Raw genomic sequence first — 20530 nt, 5'->3', positions numbered from 1 at the left:
CACTTTCTGAGCTAAAGTATGGCACTCCTTGCTCCCTGAACCTCTGGTCACATCTTGAATGGAGAAAGGACCAAACAAGGACTACCCTGCTGATCCCTGGCCGGAGAGCCTGCATCAACTTCTGGACTGCTCCTTGGGCTAGTGAAGGAAGGATTGTGCCTGTGGTGCCTGGCTCTCGGAAAAGTTGCTTCAGAGCCCCAGACAGAAAAGCTGAACTCCAAGGGTCAGTTGGCTGATCCCCTGTTCCAGCACCAGGGCCATAAAAGGTGGAGTAGCCCGTTCTGGCGAGTCAGTAGCCACTCTCAAACAAACGCCTCTATCCTCCTATGTGCAGCAAAGATGTCCACCCCTAGGCACTCACAGGTTTCGTCCGTGTCTGCAGGACCTGGGAGAGTCATCAGGGTCTTGATTGGTCACCAAAGATGGACACTAGCCCTCATCAAAGGAATCCACTGGACCTGTTGTGACGAGAGATTACTGATTGGTAATAGCTGGACTTACCCTGGCTCAAAGAGGACTTCTGGAGACCCAAACTCTTGTGACCAAAGTACCCCAACTTACCCATGGACCGAGAAATAACCACAAGAGGACCCCGTCAACCACACAGCACCCAGTGCATCATTCAGCATCTCAGCATCCTGCATCTACAGCATCAGGACCACTCCATTGAAGTCTATAGCGGTCCTTGCTTAAAGTGTGGAACTGGATTAGTGAGTGCTGTGGTGACCAGGTAACTGTCCAAAACCTTCTTTATGGCCCCCCTGACCCATCCCTCTTGGAACTGGTCACCTAAACCGGGCCAGAGTTGTCAAACACAACTCTTCCAACCTTTTCGAAAGTTTTCAAACTTTACTATTATCAATGCTTTTGTTTGCTCGTCAGACTAAAAAACTGAGATTTAGGTTTAACTTAAAAATCTAAAACCCTGAAACCATTTGGTGGATTTTGCTCTGCTTGGTGTCTTAAAATTCATTACAAATATTATTATTTTTTTGAGATTGGTGTCAGATTTCTCTTGTGTGGTGTGACATTATTCTGTTGTTTGGTACGTCAAAATGCTTTACACTAATTTCTTTGTTTAAGCCACAGCTACCTAGGGTTCAGCTATTGGTTTTACAAATGAGCTTGACTGGACCCAAGACAGATTCGTAAGTGTTTTCGATGGTGAGGTCCCGCATCTAAACCATATAGTACAGCACAATCCTCACTGATCGTATAGAGGAATGAGGCCAAAGGCTGAGTTATTTTGTGAGGTTATGGAACTCCGAAGTGACTTGCAGAATCCCTTTAACTTATGGCATTTTATTGGTATTTTATTCCTTTTAATACATGGTCACACAATCATTCTTCCCACAAACTGCCTATGAAAGAGATAGTATGGTTGCAGATATGAAGAATAAAAGTGATATCTGTAGTGTGAAATAAAATTCACAAAAAGCATTTACCAATTTGTTGCAAAATGTTATTAAAATCACTTTAATGTGTCAGATTTAAAATACTTTAGCACAGTGTTTAAAAATATGCAGCGAGATCCTATCTTTCCTGAAATTACCAATAGGGTGCAAAAATAAAAATGTTGCCATAAATATCTCCCTTTGGATGATCACTGTTTATTTTAGGTAAGATCAAGAGATGGTAATACAGTTCTATTTTTCTATGTTTAAACTGCAGCTGTAAATATGATCCTGTGTACAGTGGAGTCATTTGTCTGCTGGAATATTTTAAAGAGTGGAATCTGCAAACCTGGGTCCATTCCCTGGTCCGAGGTTTATCTTCTCTGGTCTATCTTAGTCTCCTGCTTAGAGTTTAGTCTGATATTTGTTATCAAGTTTATGGTATCTATTGGGAATCCTTGTGTAAACTCACCTGGAAAGGTTATCCAGCAACAGGACTGGATTAAAGGGTCCTCGTCCATGGTTCTGGATTGTGTATCATAATAACGTCTTTTTAGGACCGGCTAGAGAAAACTTTAATTGTTATAAAAGACCTCAAGTCACAGCACATAAGCTATAGTAACAAGGGCTGTGGATCAGCCTTCATCATACATTGACTTCCTTGGGTAAGACCCCTCTGGGCATTGACCTTTAAAGAGGTGAGTCTTCAACTCTTTCCAAAATTAGAGCATCATTGGGGCATGGGAATGTTGTTGAGGATCTTGGGTGCATACATGCAAAAGACCGGCTATCTTATTTTTTTACACTTCTTAGTCTCCAGTCTGATGGTGCCCTGAGTGTGCCAAGATCCCCAAGAGATGGAGAGCTTGTTTGTAAAATATGCAAGGGTGCTGGTCGTGATGTCACTGGTTTTGACGGTTGTGTGGGCCAGCACAGGGAACGAGTTGAGTTCTATAAAGATGGGAGTGAGGTGAATATATTTCTTCAGGCCGTGGATGAGCATGCTGTAGCCACTGTGGAGCAAGTGAGGCAATGGGGTAGAGCATTACTATCGTCCATATGCAAGAGTACAAGGACATGGACAGCAGTTCTGAACTAGGAACAGGATAAATGGTTTGACTTTCTTTAGAAGAGAGAGCTGGTACATGGCAACTTTGCTTTTTTGGCAATGTGTTCCTTGAGGGTGAGGTTGGCGCCCATGGTGAATCCAAGTGAATTGGTTCCACAGGGCTGCTTCTTTCTCCTTCAAAGCTCATCTGTTTCCACAACGTCCTCTTTTCATGTATTCTTATAATGCTTAGATAATCATCATCAGAAAACATAAAGACTGACCTGCATAAGGATCTGTTATCTCTCACAGACCCCTTTATGATCTCCTCACTGACCCCACTGGGGACCCGTCTTAGTTGTTTGGCAAACTTTGACCTAAAAAACAACGCATACTGGGCCTCCTTCAACACCTACAGCAAAGAAACTATCCTAAAAACACTAACAGCCTTAAATCCCTCCAACCACTTCACAGACCCGCTCCAGGCAAACTACCTAAAAGACTTCATTCCGTTGGCAGTGCCTTTATGGACTAGGTTTATAAATTCCTCTCTCCTTCAAGGAACCATCCCAGACATCATTAAAGTTGCCAGGTATCCCCCATCATAAAAAAACCTTCGGCGAACCCGGTAGACCTGATTAACTATCGTCCAATATCCAACATCCCCACTTTGGCCAAACTGCTAGAAAAATGTGTTCACACGCAGCTTAGCAACCATATAGACCATTTTAACCTGCTTGATCAATTCCAATCAGGCTTCCGCGCTGGGCACAGTACGGAATCAGCCATGACCCTCATAATAGACGACGCATTAAAAATCTTGGACCAAAACAAAGCATGTTTACTAATTCTGCTTGACCTATCTTCGGCCTTCGACACAGTCAAACACGACAACTTACTAGAGCTTCTGAAACACAGAATGGGACTATCTGGATCGGTCCTAAACTGGTTCACATCCTTCCTTCAAAACAGAGCACAAAGATTCAAGAGCAATTAATCCTTATTCAAACCCATCCCAGTCACTTTAGGAGTCCCACAGGGATCAGCCCTCTCCCCTACACTGTTCAACATGTTTGTGGAACCACTCACCGAACTTCTCAGCTCCTCGAATGTCCACTATCACATGTGCGCATATGACACATAAAGATCCATTCACTTGAGGACATCAAATCTCTTAATTCAACACTCAAAAAACGCAGACTTGTTTGGCCAAAAACCACTTAAAACTAAACCACCTCAACACCGAATTCCTCCTAATCGCTCTCCCAAACCAATCTAACACCATCCTCGATTGGATTAAGCACCTAACAGCACTCAACGGTCAACCTCTAATCGTCAACACAGCACAATCGCTGGGAATAACCCTGGACAATAAGCTAAACATGCAGAAACACATCAGTACCTCTACAAAAGGAGCACATTTTCATACGAACACTCTGAGAAAACTGAAGTTCAAGCTCTAGTAATTCCTAGACTGGAGTACGGTAGTGTGGCTCTCTGTGGCCTTCCCAAATCAACGATGGCCCCTCTAAGAGCCTCTATCGACACAGCAGCTAGACTCAACACAGGTTCCAAAAGAAACTGTCACATCTCCCCTGACCTGAGTGCCCTCAACTGGCTTCCTCATGAGGCTAGAATTCACTTGAAAATCGCCTTTATGACGCACAAGGCATTACATCACAAAACACTGATATACCTGGCTGAGAAATTGGTGCCGTCATGTGGTAACAGAACCACCAGGAGCTCCCACAATCTGTTACTGAAACCACAACGATTTAACAAGAAGAAAACATACAACTGATCCTTCTCAGGAATGGCTCCCAGGATTTGGAATGCATTACCCCCAGAAACGAGACAGAACCCTTCTACGTCATCTTTCAAAAAAGAAGTGAAATCTATTCTCTTGGCCAAATTCACTTGAACTACTCATACATTTGTGTATATATTTGCTATTTTTGCTAAACTATAATATTCTAAGTTCTCCTATTGTAACCTATGATATTTTTACTTGTCTCGATGCCACCTATATTTGCCCTGTAAAGCGCTCTGATACCCGCAAGGGTCTTGTTTGCCCTATACAAAACCGTTAAAATAAATAAATCACCTAGATAGGCAAGAAGGTCTAGGATTATCATTTCAGCCGAGTGTGGAAAAACAACCAATATACTCGTAGGCAGAGGTGCTATAGAGGCTATTAGAACATTCCACCCACCAAGGGTAAATGTACATGAAGACAAACCTTGGCCTGTTGGAGCTCTGGGCTTATCCCAGACATTATAAGCCCAGAGCTACTCCATTGTCTTCAGAGGAGCGCTCAGCGTTCCAGTGTTCAAATGTTGTACATGGCTGAAAAAAGCTGAAGGATGTCCTTCTGAATAAGGATAAGTAGTAATGGATCCATCGGTGATCCAGATTTACAGGTTCTAATCTATTGTGAGACCTCATCTCAAGAAGGACAGTTGAATTGTTGAAGATGAACAACGTGTTTTACTGAAAGAGTGGATTCAATGAAAGAATTACATGGATCAGAGGTGAAAGGGAAGTTTCACTGTGTGAAGCAGTGATTGAATAACAAATGAGATTTATCTTTTCCACAAAGAAAGGGTAAAGGAATTGTGGAAATCCTGACCATCTAATGATCAATAAGGATTCATAAAGCACGGCTAATCATCCGATAGAGTATCCAGGCGCTTGCAGGTCCTGGAGACCTATTCAAACTGCCTCATGTAAGGCAAGAACAACTAGGGGAACTGGACAGTTCTTTAATAGCACAGAATATTTCTTTAGATTTTGTGGATAGTTTAAGAATTCAGGTAGAATAATGCTTTTTGTTTGTTTCTTGGATTTCTTTGTTAGCTCAGGCGGACTGGTGGATTTATTTTTCTTCAGAATAGTGGTCTGTGTCATTCTCTTTAGCTTGTTCAGCTTCTCCATTTAAAGTGACAAGATTACTGTAAACCGGAGAACATGTGTTTAATTTTCAGGAGCTTTTGGAAGGCAAAAAGGGATCTTGTACTACACATGGTAATATTAGGGGTGGGCGTATCTCACAGTTTCACTCTGTTGAAATCCATGGAGGTACATGAAAACTCAGCAAGATTCTGCGGAGTTCCGCTAGTGGGCGGAATGTGGCATGTCGCACTGATGTTTACTGCCTGGAGCTGGTTCCACCAGGTAAAATCAGCGCAATCGGCACCACGCTGCACGCTCAAGGGAGCTGCTTCTTTACTGCAGCTCACAAACGTTTTCTACTGGAGCAGCAGCTTCCTCATCGCAAACTGACGCGACTGCCCGTATTGAGAAAATGTCCTTGGGTGCCCTCCTAGCACCCGAAAAATCTGTGTTACAAGTGTAACGCTGAGTGGCCAAAACTCAGTGAATTCTGCAGGTGGAGCGGAGTTTGTCGCCCACTGCTAGGTAATTCTTCAATGTTTCCCACTTTTGAGTGCTAGTCCTGTGCACTTTCACCAGCGTTAGCCATCGTTCTTCCAAATGAAAATCAGCTTTCCAACTCTCAGATGAAAGCGTGACTGAAGACATATCTGCATCTCGAACCAGGAGCTGAAAGTGTTTTAAAATATAAAGGGCCAGATTCACAAAAGTAATCTGAGACAAAATCTTAACTTCACGACTTTTGGTATTCACAAAGGGCATTTAGAAGTTGTAAAGTTAGGATTTTGTCTCAGTAAAACTAAAGTTTTGGTCTTAAGTTTAACTTAAGTAAAACTTGCGTTTGACTGAGACAAAATCCTAACTTTACTACTTCTAAATGCCCTTTGTGAATACCAAAAGTCGTGAAGTTAAGATTTTGTGTCAGTTAAACTTAAAGTTTTGGTCTTGCATCCCGTTTATAGATGTTTAGATTTACAAATATTCCTGATTGCAAACTTTGCTGCAGAACTCCTCTGCATGTGTGAGCTGGGGTTTGACAACTTTTTAAAAACTATAATACATGAACACTGAAGACTCACATTTTGCCTTACATCTTCAAAACAGCTGATCAGATTTCTTCCAAACTAACAAAAGGCACTGAATGACAGAAACGTTCATGACATTTTGATGATCATTTGTAACTTGGTCGCAAATTTCATTTTATCTCCAGCTGAACAAATTAGTTAGGGCCTATCTTGTAACTTTTGAACAGTTTGACCAATCTGACCAAATTTGGAATGGTCTTACTAAAGTGTTTCTCCCACGTGTGGTGCCGCGTGGTCAAGGGGGCGGTTTGAAGGATCTGTTGGCATGGGAATGCCTCCTGACCGGTGTACAGTCATGTTCCCCTGCCCATGGTGCCCCACTGCAAGTATCTAGTATCTTGTTGTTAGATTTTGGTTCTAGCCTCACACTAATCCGGTGTGAGCGCAAAGGCCTAGGCCTCTCCCGTAACATGAGTGAGTCCACACCAAGTGTGTCTTCATTTCACTGAACTACTGTCCTTGTCGTAGGTTTATTATGGCAGCGTACTGTGGTTTGCATCAGTCATACCTACTGTTTTGTGACAGTCATACCTTCTTAAGAGTTGGCAGGCTCCTTCTCTCTCTCAGCAGGCAGGCTAGTTTCTAGGCACTTCAGGTCAGACAAACAACTTCTTCCAGCAATGCAAGCCTTGAGGTGATGTCCCGTCACCTTTCAGAACCCCTTTAGGGTGGTTCTCCTTTTAAGTCTTTCCAGGCTGCACCCCAGCTTTTGTGCCGCGCCGTGCTCTTCACAGCAGGTTAGTCTCCAGCCCGGTGGCCCACAGCAGAGACACAGAGAGGTGTGAGCTTCCTGGACCTGACTATCCGCAGCCACATGTCATCAGGGCAAAGGCAAGAGGCATTCTTGCGTTTGCACAGATTCATTGAGGTGGGACCATTCAAAAGAGGGGGTAAAAGGTGTCCATTTGCCAATCACTGGGGCATCATTTGATGAATCCACATACAATTCGGAAGATATTTAGCATGTTGAGTCATCTGTGGTATGGTCATTTTTGTTTTGATCTATCAAAGTGGGTTAAGATAAAAGGGATAGCAAAAGAGTTTCACCTTGGGTGCTTTCCAGGATTCTGCATTGATTTTGGAAGGCTGTTAGCATGTTAAACCTATTGCTGACATCTCAAGTTTCATGCAGATCCGAGGAGTGGGGGCAAAGGTAAATGGGGAGGTCAAAATGTATTCATTTGCTTAACTTTGATGCAGTTTTGCAGATCTGGTCAACGTTTGCCATACACTTGAATGTGTAGCTTGGTCTTGATATGTTGAGTTTCATGCAAACTTGTCAAGAGGGAACCCTTAATGAGGGGGTCAAACAAGCAGCCTTTCCTGTTGCATCTCCCATCGGAATCGTTGCTCTCTTTAACACAAAGAAATGAATTACAGTAAATGTGTCATGAAGCTAGAAGTTTAACCAGGGAAGGGCCTTTGCTTGGTTTTGCGTAAATCAGTTTCGTAGTTTTCAACTTATTTTTGCGAACTTAGTAGTACAATAATGTGTTGGTGGGTTTAAGGGATTTAAAAGTTAGCAACCTGTGGTCTTCTAGCCTGCAGGACAACCCTTGAACCCAGGTCTGGAGACCTCGATTTAAATATAAAAGGCCCCTCATTTGACAAGGAAGTTTGTAACACCTGTTGTTGGGTCATCAAACCTCTTCAAACCGAAAGCTGTGCACAGAAGGAATAGCCCTCCACAGAGGGTTTGACGCAAGGCAAGCAAGGCGCTCTGGACAACACCAAGCTGCCTTGCTGAATGTTGGGTGCTGGGTCTGGGTGGATTTGGTGTATGTTTAAAAGAAGCCAAAAACTAAAATTCTCAGATAAAAACAAAGGTTAAAGTGAAGTTAAGTCTAGCTTTGGTTATAAAATCTCGACATATATTAAAAGTAATGTCGCAATTCAACTAAAAATCACATGTACAGTGGAATTATGGTAAGTTATGGTGAGTACCACAATCCATAACTTGCATATTAAACATTACATAATGACCTCACCAATGACCAGGCCATCAGCGCAGCACCTATGTGGAGAGGAGTTGGCCTAACGGCTAGGGCGGTCGACCTCGCATCTGGGAAATGGGTTCGAGTCTCAGCAATGACGTTGAACATCCTGTGATTCTGGGCAAATCACTTAGTCTCCCAGTGCCTAACAAAATGAATGTGTCCTCATGTAATCCAACTGGTGCTATGTAAAGCGCTCTGATACCCAATTCGGGTCAAGTTCGAGCTATATAAAACTCTATAAAATAAAAAAATAAAATAAAAAAATGTGGTCATAACCTACTGGTCATGGCCTTGAGCTGAGAGCAGCAGAAGTTGCGTATAACCCACTGTCTGTGGCCTTCATATGTCAGCAGTGAGGGTTGAGTCAGGGCCTCCCTTTACCCAATGTCCGTAGGATTGAGCAAGATGCTCGGTAAAAGCATTTCTTTATAGTTCCGTGAAGTAGTTTAAGCGGGTCTCTTATGAGGAAGGCTTTCAGAATGACATCACTACTACACATGACTTAGAGTCCGATTTAGGGTTTAGCGGGCAGCCTGCCGGCTGTATCCACCAGCCGTACATTGGGCCCTTGGAAAGCTCCTGATGTTGGTCTCTATGTAATGGCGATGAGAATCTCTGCATGCAACTGATTTTAATGCTGGTAGTTTGAAATCACTGGATGGTAAACTAGCTGTAATTTACGGATCGATGTGTCACAAAAGAGGATATTTTAACCAGGGCTAGGCAAAGACACAGAGTTACAAGCTTTTTGTATGTGACTGATATTTCTGGATTTACTTTGATGGGATTTCTGCTCCTTCATCTTCTTCACAGACTTTCTCCTTCTGTTCCTCTGTGTCCTAGGTCCAACACTCAAACTCAAGCGACCCGTCATCTTGACTATGTATGAGAAGGCCATCGATGAGTTCTACAGGGTGTCAGGGAAGTAGAAGAGGACCGCTTCCCCGATTAAATGAAGAATTTGTCATGGCATTGAGGATATACTGCGATTGCTGCGGGTTGAAGATAGATTTGCTCGATGCATTCCTTGCACCAGCCAAGTGTAGTTTTCCGAAGCAACTCTCATGTCATTGTGTCTTGAGCCTGGATGTGAACAGTTGATGAAATGCTTTGAAAGTCACCCACTGCGATGGCTTCATCTAGCTTTCCTTCCTATTGTGCTCTCCTACCTGATTGCATTAGATGGAGTGATTGTTCAAACTGTAAACTCTAACTGTATAGGTTTTTTACTTTTCGTTCCACATATTAGCTTATCCACGGCCTGGCGTTAAAGAAGATAGTAGCCACCACTCCTATACAACACCTCCCTGTTTACTATCTCCACTTGTTGGTATTTTATCTTCAATGGCGGGTGGGCTCTGACCCTCGTGCCTACCATCCAGTGAAGACATAGGGCCTGATTCAGATCTTGGCAGACGGGTTACTCCGTCACAACGGTGACTGATATCCTGGCTGACGAAATATAAATCCCATTATAAGCTATGGGATTTATATTTCGGCTGATGGGATCAAAGTATTCATGACTGTTATGTGTCCTCCTATCTTTCAGCTTCAGCAGAGGAGGGGTCAGCTTACTTCCTGTCACTTTCCTACGCATTTTCCTGCAGTGTGTTCTTGACTTTCTTTCACAACCCTAGCTCAATAAAGTTGTTTTAAACAAATTATGAATGTCAATATACTGTTTGGTGGAGATTCCAACCTGTATCTTTGGGCAACAAGACATGCTTATCATTTTTGTAAAACCTTCTAGCAAATGAACCAGCATAAGTTCAAGATGAAATACTTTACCCCACTAACGCCAACCTCACTAAACCTTGACGTCCATGAACTTGCAAAATCAGTTATAGTGGGAAAAACTTTATATATGAGCTGAATTACAGGATCAGAGAGAGAAATGAAAGGGTAAGTAAGGAAATTAAAATAAGGGAATGTGGAAGAAGAGAAAGAGAAAAGAAGAAGAATGTTCATCCAAAGTTACATTTGGACATGGTAAAGAAAACCCTATGTATGGTTTGCAGAAATGAAGGAAATGAGACAGTGGATCCGATTTGAAAGTGAGTATTAAAGGGTTATTCTATGCGTGTTGCAGGTCCGCTTACTTTCAGCTACCGTACAATTGGATCAGGAGTTGTTATGCGGCTTTGGTTTGTCTGAAGATTTATCACATGAATGATTTGAACATAGGACTAGAGACGTATTTAAATAGAAGTCGAGGTAGACTTGGACAGACAATGAGCGACATTTTCGGTGCATGATAACTGCAGTGGGAATAGCAGACAACAATGATACGATCAGGAAATTCTCAACCCTAGTACATTGGTAACGAACACTGTGAGCGGGCTGACTATGATTAACAAAGAGCTGCCTGCAAAGAGGAGCATTATAAGGCCCAGTCTGTAAAGTAACCCAAGCAAGGAAATGTTGTGCGCACATTCCCAAAATAGATAACTAGCTGGAGAGCTGTATAACTAATATCACTAATGTGAAATTTGCATAAATGGAATTGGAATAGAATGGTGCCAAAGAATGAGTAGGTGCACTGTTTCATAAGCCTGGGCAGAGTTCGTGAAGTTCCAGAAAACCTCCGCTGTGCTCTGCGAAAATCCGCAGCGGTGGAGTCTGTTAAGTTGCGCTGCTCGCACTGATTTTTAGTGGCAGGAGTTTGTCCGGTGCTGTAAAATCAGCATGAGCAGCACTATGAGTCGTGCCAGAGGGCGCTGCTGCTTTTTTCAGCTCGAGTAGACATTCTACTCGAGCGGCAGCTTCCTCAACGCCAATGCCAGATTTCTCAACGCGAGCGGTCGTGACCTGCCGTGACCGCCCACGATAAGAGATCTCACCAGGTGGAGGTGTAGCTCATTATTTTTTATCGCAAGTACTCACCAACTTACCATTGGCAAGCTGCTCGAGAAAACAACTCTGTTCCGCGTCACTTCGTGGAGGTTTCAGTATTCCGCTAACTCCACTGGCGGAGCTGAATTCTTCGCCAACCCCTAGTGTTTAGCTCTCTTGGAAAGGCATTTGCAGAGGTAGGCAAAGGGCTAGGTAACGTAGGAGGCTGAATACTATTACTACTGTTAACCACTCTATTGGTAATTCTAATGGTTGCTGCATGCCTGCTTCTCTTCTTTAGACTTTGCGGAAGAATTTCATCAAATGGTGGGTTGAATTGTAGAGCAAAGAGAACAAAAGCAACAACCGGGAAAAAGAGGAAAAGACCTGATCTCGGATTTGAGGAGTTGCCGAGCGGCTTCTACAAGGACTTGTAAGAGCAAGAAGGGTCTAGATGCAAGAATCCGAAACTGATGACGATTGTCCTATAATGAATGCGACAAACAAAGAGTGATGATTTCAAGAATCCTCAGAGGGGAGGCTGATAACATGGGCTTCCTAAATATTAAAACTTAAATGCTCAGAGTGTGAGAATTTGTTTCCTTTAACTGAGCACAATTTAGGCCTCATCGTCCGTCTTGTTGTGATGTCGCCGTCTAACACGTGACTTGAGCTATTGTTTACTGTGTGCTATAAGACTCATGGATGTCACTAGCTGAGAAAATGAGTCCCTGTAGGTGCCTAAGCACAGCGTACGTCTCCAAGGAGAGAGCAACTGTCCCAGACTGAATAACACACAATGTAGCGTTTCTTGTGCTGAGAACCGCTGCAGCTGCTCTGCGCAGTAGAACTCTGTGTGTTGAACGAGTGAGAAAGTCTTCAAATGCATTTTGATTGCAACTGTTGCTTTTTTGCTCAATTTCTTTTGGTTATGAGCAGGTGAACCATGTCCTAGTCTAGTGCATCTGTGAAGGCTTTGTTTCAAGCAGTATGTGCAAGTGTGGTTTCCCCATGTTAGGAGGAGGCCATTTCCCCAGTCTTTGAAGGTGAATCTATGCTGGATTTTACACTCCACTGAGCTTTGCTTTGTTTTCCATTGAAGTTAATGTTTATTGATCGTACTCTGGTGGCCAGTGTATGCATTTCAGTATTTTAATTCTTTTAGTAAATCTTCAAAAATATTAACCTTGTCTGTCATTCTTTATCAGAAATGCTTTGTTCTCGCTTCATGCACATTACCTCCCTAGCTCAATACAAGAGATGGTCCTGCGGGGAAGACCAAAGTCTGACAGGGACTACGCCGGTCCCGATCTGGTGCCAATGCGCTAGAAGGAAATCTCATGTATGGGTTTGCACACTGACAATGATCCCAAACATAGCACCAGCCTCACATTCATGTCTCACAGACCATGCCATATCTCAACCTATCTGAAGGGCCTTACGAAATTGGCCGCATATATACAATCCATACATTATAAGTCTTTGCTGATGGGGTAATCTCAACTGTGAGCCGACAGAGATGACTGCAAAGCGGATCGATTTCTTTAGTATCTAAAGGTGGTTCTTGCTTTTGAAGGCAAAATGAAAACAGAGATATTTCATACCTCCACCTCTGGTTTATGTTTAATGCTTTAGGGGGTGTTTGGAATCTGACAAGCCAGAGAATCTTTTAGGGGCATATATCAGCAACAACCGGCGATAATTATCGCTAAGCCCACTTAGCGCTAGGATAATTATCGCCGGCTAACGTGGATTTTTATCGCTGAGATAGCGTGCTATTAGTAACGCTTATCTCAAAAGCGATAAAAATCCTAGCGCTAACTGCCTAATTTGAGATTATCGCTGGAAACCCAGTGTTGGACCTGTCAGCCCTAGGGTGGTCTCCCCTTCTATTTTTGTATCGTGCCTCATTTTTTCCACCCTCATTTTTATGTTGGACTAGGTCTCCGGGCGCCTTTTCATTGCCAGTCAGTGTTAAGGTGCAGGTGCTCCCTTCTCCCAAGATGGCTGCCACAGGCCCCTGCTACTGCAGAGTGGTCTTTCATAGTAGCACCCTAGCTGCCAGGAGCTGGCTGGAACCCCACAACAATGTTGCGACTCCAGCCCGCCTTTTTGTCCCATAGGTAGAGTGGGGATGCTCCTGGAATGGGCTGGAACCTTCTAGAAGGGAGGTGTGGTTTTTCTTTTGCCGCCTTGGCCAGAGGTCACCTGACCTAGGGCTACTTAAGAGAGGGAGGGAAACTTTTGTAGTGAGTTGGCCATTGCGGTGAAGTAGAGCTGGAAGAATCCACCAGGAGTGTAGGCGGTAGGGCCTAGCCAGGGACTTATGCCTCTGAGAGTGACAGGATTTAGGTGCTGCCTCTTAAGTGAGTGAGGGACCCTGTGAAACCCACTGATCTTGCCCAGCAGTAGGAGGACCCAGAGACTCTCTGCCCAGCCTGACTAGGAAGGATCTAGTCGCCCTCTCCATCCCTACCCCCCTGTAACAGAACCCTTTAAGGGCGCCAGATACATCTGCGCCAACAAGACTTTATCTAACATCTGAGAACAGAGACTTATATGCCAAGCACTGAGACTGCGTGTCCAGATTGAACTCCCAAACTTATATGCCAAGCACTGAGACTGCGTGTCCAGACTGAACTCTAAGCCTTATATGCCAAGCACTGAGACTGCGTGTCCAGACTGACCCCTGAAGCCGTATGCAAAGCAGATTGAAGAGCCACCGGGAATCGACCAGGTATTAGCGCTGTGACCCTGCGCTCCCTGACCTGGCCTGGGACCCCCGGCAGCGTGCTCCGCTGAGCGCGGAACCCCCATCCTTAACTTGAGCCCCCCCCCCCTGTGACGTGGAAGCCAGCGCGCTCACCACCGCGGCCCGGAGCCCGGAAGAAGTGCCCTGCAGAGTCGCGAGGCCCGTGAGAAGCCCGGTGCCCCGCCGCTGCCGTCGCAGCTGTGTGAGAAGGTGCGCGAGGCCTGGGGCCGAGTTTCCCCCATCGTCGCTGGAGCGGACGCCGTCTGACGCCGAGGACGAGGTAAGCCCGGAGGCTGGGATTGCCCCTGGTGCGCCCTCTACTGGTCGGGAACCGCACCGCACCCTCAGCCCGGGTCCCCTCTCCGTGGGAGTTCCCCCCCCTGCCAGCGCGACGGAGAGACCCCGCCGAGGGATCCTCTCCTTGTGCCCCCGTGACTGCTCTGAAGCGAGGTGCCCTACGAACTGCACCGGAGCCGAGAGACTCGCTCCTCCCGTCCCGGGCGCTTCCCGCTAAAAGCTTCGTGAGGTGCATTGACTGTCCTACCCCGCATTGAAGTACCCAGCGCCAATAATTACAAGTAGCGCTCTGTTAGTCCTGTGCCGGATTGAAGTGCTCAATGTCAGTCATTACGAGTAGCGCTCTGTTATTCATGTGCCGTATTGAAGTGCTACATGCTAGTGATTACGAGTAGCGCTCTGTTATTCATGTGCCGTATTGAAGTGCTACATGCTAGTGATTATGAGTAGCGCTCTGTTATTCATGTGCCATATTGAAGTGCTATATGTTGGTGATTACGAGTAGCGCTCTGTTATTCATGTGCCATATTGAAGTGCTACGTGTTGGTGATTACAAGTAGCGCTCTGTTAATCATGTGCCATATTGAAGTGCTATATGTTAGTGATTATGAGTAGCACGCTGTTATTCATGTGCCATATTGAAGTGCTATATGTTAGTGATTACGAGTAGCACGCTGTTATTCAGGTTCATAATGAAATACTAAATGACCTCTATTACGAGTAGCTCTCTGTGCTAGATGCCCCGTTCTGAGGTCGTCACCAGTTAGCGCGCCTAGCGCCATCCTCACCCCCCTAAGGCGCTACAGGATAGTGAAGCGCGCGTGTACCTCTAGGTGAAGGTTAGTTGTACCTCAGGCAGTACTGATTTGTTATGAATGTCATTTGTGGTATCACCAGCTTATGAAATGTACTGCTACCTCATGAACTGCATCTAACGTGATCTGCTTGGATAAACTTGAGTATTTACTTAACTCCTACAGTGTGGCGTCACTTATTGTGTGTGTTCCTCGTCGCATGTGAGGTGCGTGTTGTATGGTTGCTTTACACACAGACCTTTGGTGGCCCGACCGCTCGTGTCACGTTACCGCCCCATAGGGCCTGGAGACCCCAGGTCTTACATTGTTGGCGAGCGGTGGGATCCTTAGGACCTGTGACCCTACAGCACCTTTCTGTGAGGCGAAGGGCGCCACAATTAAACGCCTATTTGTTCCAGAGCTTGAAAACCATTGATTGCTGCATTGTTATTTCCACTGTCCAGGTTGAGAGTACAAGAAGCCTGGTTGGCTGAGAACTGTTACCTATACCCTAGGAAATTTTCTCCTTAGTGTCTAGGTCCCCACCTGCCAGAATGGAATTCCGGTTAGCTGACCTCGAGGGGTACTCAGTGAAGCAACTAAGGGAGTTCGGGCAGGGGATGGGGGTGTCTGGGGTACGGAAGGCCAAAGGACCGGAACTCCGCACCGCCATTGGGCATGGGTAGAAGCCCACCCAGACGGGAGAGGGGATGAGGGACAGGAGGCACCAGATGCACCTCAGGAGGAGAGCGCCCAAGAAGTGACCGACATATTGAATGTAGATGTGTCTGAAAATGTGCCCCCAGGGAGACGTTCTGGGGCCAGTAGTAGGAGAGAGTCGAGGAGGAGCGCGTCTCCAGAGGAATACGAGGACAGGAGGGAGGAGAGGCAGTTAAAGTGGGAACTGGCCAAGTTAGAACAAGAGAAAGAAATGGAAAGGGCCAGATTGGAACATGAGAAAGAAAGGGAATTAGCCAAATTAGAACAGGAAAGGGAAAACAAGAGATGGGCAATGGAGGAAAAGAAGCTGGTGCACGAGCTTCAGCTAAAAGAGCTGGAGTTACGCGCCCTCCAATTGAACGTGTCCAATAAGGACAATGGTGGCAGCATACCTAAGGAACCTCAAGAGTCAAAGTTCTACCTACCTAAAGAGGTAATTGCCAATTACACAGTGGGGGACGACATCATGAAATGGTTGGAGGCATACGAGGTAGCCTTGATGGCCCATGGGGTACCCGAGAGTAATTGGGGAGGTGGTTTATACCGGTATATACCTCCCAATGTTAGGGACACCCTGTTATATTTGGCCAAGGCGGATCAGGTAAGGTATGCCCCCATGAAAGAGGCCTTGTTAAAAAAGTTTGGTCTCAACCCCGAGAGGTACAGGCAAAAGTTTCATGGCAGCCATAAGCTGTCCACACAGACCTGGGTAGATTTTTTTGATTACGCGAGGAAGGCACTAGATGGTTGGGTGCGTGGCAGCGAGGTGCAGGACTACCAAGGGTTGTACGATCTTTTTTTAAGGGAGCACCTCTTGGATAAGAGCTTTCCGGAGCTGCGCCAACATCTGGTGGACCGCAAGTTGATGGATCCCCGTGAGCTTGCGGAGGAGGCAGATATTTGGGTGAGCACCCGGGTGTCTCACAAGGGCCCCGGGGGAGATGGCTCGAAAGGCGGACAGGGTTTCCCCCCGAAGTAGGAGGGGGGAGATAAAAAGGTGGAGTTCTCGAAAGGTCCCCAAAATAAGTTTGGGAAGGGAGTAGGAACCCCACCCCCGTCCAATTCCACAAGACCCACTTACCCTGACAGGAGTCAGCAGCCTAGGATTGTGCGGTGCTACGAGTGTGGGGAGATTGGACACTACAGGGGAGATCCCCAGTGTCGCAAGCGACCACCAGCCCCAACGGGCGGGAAAAGTCCCGGGGTGAGTAGTATAGCGCTTGGGGTGGAGCTGCCCTTAGATAGGGAAGGGGAGTGGACAGGCATGATGCTGGTTTCACTCGGGGATAGAGAGGTAGTCCCCGTAGTGTCCCTGCCCCCGAACACTGCTAAATATCAGCAGAGGGTGAGAATTAATGGGGAGGAGGTGGAAGCTCTGAGGGACACAGGGGCCAGCATGACCACTGTCGTGCGGCGGCTGGTGTGCCCAGACCAAGTAGTCCCCGAGTAGTTCCATCCGGCCGAATTGGCTGACGGCAGTATGAGTCACTATCCAGTGGCTCGTGTTCCATTTGAGTGGGGAGGAGTCAAAGGCCTACTGAGAGTTGCTGTGAGCCCTGCCTTGCCTGTGGGGTGTTTGCTAGGAAACGACCTGGAGCACACCAAGTGGAAAGACGTCGAATTTCACGCTCACACGGAGATGCTGGGATTACCAGGGTGGACTTGCGTCAGCACGCGGACCTTGGCTGCCCGGCATGGAACTCACCCTGGGTTGGAGCCTGGAATCATGGCCCAACCCAAAGCCCAACGTGGGAAGAAGAAGGTGGTAGAGGACATGCCTCGTGAGATGGATGGGGAGGCCGGAGAGGTGCCCCCGGAGTCCGCGGAGGTAGATGTCGTTCCTGTGGAGGACTTGCCGACCCTTGCTGACTGGCATGTGGAAGGAGGGCCTACCCGGGAGGAATTTTGTCAGGCACAAAGGGCGTGCCCCACGCTTGAAGGCATGCGGTGGCAGGCCGAAGCCCAAGTGGCCAGTCAGGAACTGGGAGGTTATCACGTGTATTGGGAGGATGGTCTCCTATACAGTGAGCCCAGGGTGCCGGTACATGGATCTTCGAGGGCCATAGTGGTCCCCCAATGTTACCGGGCCTTTCTGCTGGAGTTAGCGCACGAGATACCCTTAGCCGGGGTCAGGACAAAACCTTTGCACGGTTGGTCCCCCATTTTTATTGGCCCAGGATGAGGATTGCATCAGACACCTTTTGCAAGACCTGCAAGTCTTGTCAGGCCAGTGGCAAGACTGGGACTAAGTTGAAGGTCCCGTTGGAACCGCTCCCCGTGGTCGGTACCCCTTTTGAGAGGGTCGGTATCGATATTTTTGGGCCATTGGACCCTCCGACCGCAGCGGGACACCGGTTCATCTTGGTTTTGGTGGACCACGCCACAAGGTACCCAGAGGCTATTCCTCTGAGGACCATCACTGCACCGGTGGTGGCGCGGGCACTGTTGGATTTTTACCCGAGTGGGATTCCCCAAGGTCGTGGTGTCGGACAGGGGCACCAATTTCATGTCGGCCTACATGCAGGCCATGTGGAAGGAGTGTGGGGTGACCTACCGGTTTTCCACTCCTTACCATCCCCAGACTAACGGGCTTGTAGAGCGCTTCAATAAGACATTGAAGGGGATGATCCGAAGCCTACCAGAGGGCTTGAGGCGTAAATGGGACGTCCTCCTCCCCTGCTTGTTATTCTCCTATCTGGAGGTACCGCAGAAGGGAGTCGGGTTCAGCCCGTTTGAATTGCTCTATGGCCATCCCGTTAGGGGTCCCCTCAGTTTAGTGAAAGAGGGGTGGGAGAAGACTTCACAGAAGCTTCCCCGGGACATTGTCAGCTACATGCTGGTGTTCCGCAGCCAGATGGCCAAGCTGTGGAAGGCAGCCACAGAGAACCTGGAGGCTAGCAAGACTGTGATGGAGTGGTATGACCGCAACGCTCGGACGGTCGAGTTAGACGTTGGACAGAAGGTGTGGGTTATGGAACCTGTAGAGCTTTGTGCCCTCCAGGACCGGTGGACTGGCCCGTTCGACATTGTGGCGCGGCGAGGCCAGACCACGTACGTAGTCGATATGAAAACCCCCCGTCAGCCCCTCAGGGTGCTCCACGTCAACCGCCTGAAGCCGCACCATGAGCGATCAGAGCTTGCTCTCCTTATGGTGACGGATGGGAGCGAAGAGGAAGAGAGTGAAGCTCTTCCTGACCTTCTAGCGGTGCAAGAGAAGGATGGTTCGGTGGAAGGTGTAGTCCTCTCCCCATCCTTGACCCCAGAGCAACGGAGGGACTGTCGCCATGTCCTGGGACAGTTCGCCTCGTTGTTCTCCCTCACGCCTGGAATCACTCATCTGTGTACCCATGATGTGGACACAGGGGACAGCCCCCCGGTGAAGAACAAGTCTTACCGGCTCTCTGACCGAGTGAAGGATAGCATCCAGCGTGAGGTGGCAAAGATGCTGGAGCTGGGGGTGATAGAACCTTCCGGCAGCCCGTGGGCTAGTCCAGTGGTGTTGGTGCCGAAAGCGGCCCCACCGGGTACGACACCGGAGCTTCGGTTCTGTGTGGACTACCGGGGGTTGAACTCTGTCACGAAGACAGATGCTCACCCCATCCCACGTGCAGATGAGCTGGTGGACCGGCTGGGAGCAGCCCAGTACCTCAGCACCATTGACCTGACATCCGGATATTGGCAGATTGCCATGGCCGATGGAGCAAGGGAGAAGACCGCGTTCTCCACCCCCGAGGGCCACTACCAGTTTTGAGTGATGCCCTTTGGGCTCAAAAATGCTCCGGCCACATTCCAGCGGTTAGTGAATCAGGTACTATCTGGCCTGGAGTCCTCAGCGGCCTACCTGGATGACATAGCGGTCTTCAGTGGCACCTGGGAGGACCATCTGCAACACCTCCAGGAGGTATTGCAGGCGCTGCAACGCGCTGGCTTAACAATTAAAGCCAGCAAGTGCCAGATTGGACAGGGATCTGTCGTGTACCTGGGACACCTGGTGGGCGGAGGTAAGGTGCAACCCCTCCAGGCCAAAATCGAAACCATCTTGGCTTGGGAGACCCCAAGACCCAAACAGAGGTCCGAGCTTTCCTCGGCCTCACTGGGTATTACCGCCGGTTCGTCAAGGGATATGGCACCATCGTAGCCCCCTTGACGGAATTGACCTCAAAGAAGCAACCTCGCAAGGTCATATGGACAGCTGCATGCCAAGAGGCCTTTGACACGCTGAAACATGCGATGTGTACCGCTCCAGTACTAGCAACACCAGATTTCAGCAAGGAATTTATTGTACAGACAGATGCCTCAGAGCACGGCATAGGTGCGGTGCTCTCACAACTCAATGCCGAGGGCCAAGATCAACCAGTGGCCTTCATATCCAGAAGACTCCTCCCTCGGGAACGGCGATGGAGCACCATTGAGAGAGAAGCCTTCGCGGTGGTCTGGGCACTGAAGAAGTTGAGGCCATACCTCTTTGGCACTCACTTCCTTATCCAGACCGACCACCGCCCCCTTCGCTGGCTCATGCAGATGAGAGGCGAAAACCCCAAGTTGTTGAGGTGGTCCATTTCCCTACAGGGGATGGACTTTCGGGTGGAACATCGGCCCGGAGTTGACCACGCCAACGCTGACTGTCTCTCCAGGTTTTTCCGCCTTAGTGATGAGAACTCCCTAGAGGTTGGGTAGCTCTCCCCTCTTTCGGCTGGGGGGGACGCATGTTGGACCTGT

At 47.5% G+C, this 20530-nt stretch overlaps 1 protein-coding gene across 3 annotated transcripts in view; it reads left to right on the top strand.

Annotated features, from left to right (window-relative positions):
* LOC146863668 (long-chain-fatty-acid--CoA ligase ACSBG2-like) overlaps positions 1–12405 on the top strand; it is a 212304-nt gene extending 199899 nt beyond the window's left edge. For 2 of the 3 annotated variants that reach the window (XM_085627766.1, XM_085627765.1), the window contains exon 13: positions 9260–12401. In XM_085627766.1, coding sequence (XP_085483892.1) covers positions 9260–9345 — 86 coding nt within the window. In that variant the 3' untranslated portion in view covers positions 9346–12401. Of the gene's footprint in view, positions 1–9259 lie in introns of all 3 variants that reach the window. The other variant, XM_085627767.1, reaches the window with a different exon arrangement.
* The last annotated feature ends 8125 nt before the right edge of the window (positions 12406–20530 follow it).

This window comes from Triturus cristatus, chromosome 2_1, assembly GCF_964204655.1.
Source record: "Triturus cristatus chromosome 2_1, aTriCri1.1, whole genome shotgun sequence".
NCBI classification, from domain to species: Eukaryota; Metazoa; Chordata; class Amphibia; order Caudata; family Salamandridae; genus Triturus; species Triturus cristatus.
Note: the sequence above shows the minus strand (reverse complement) of the source record. Positions and strands in the feature narration are given on the sequence as shown.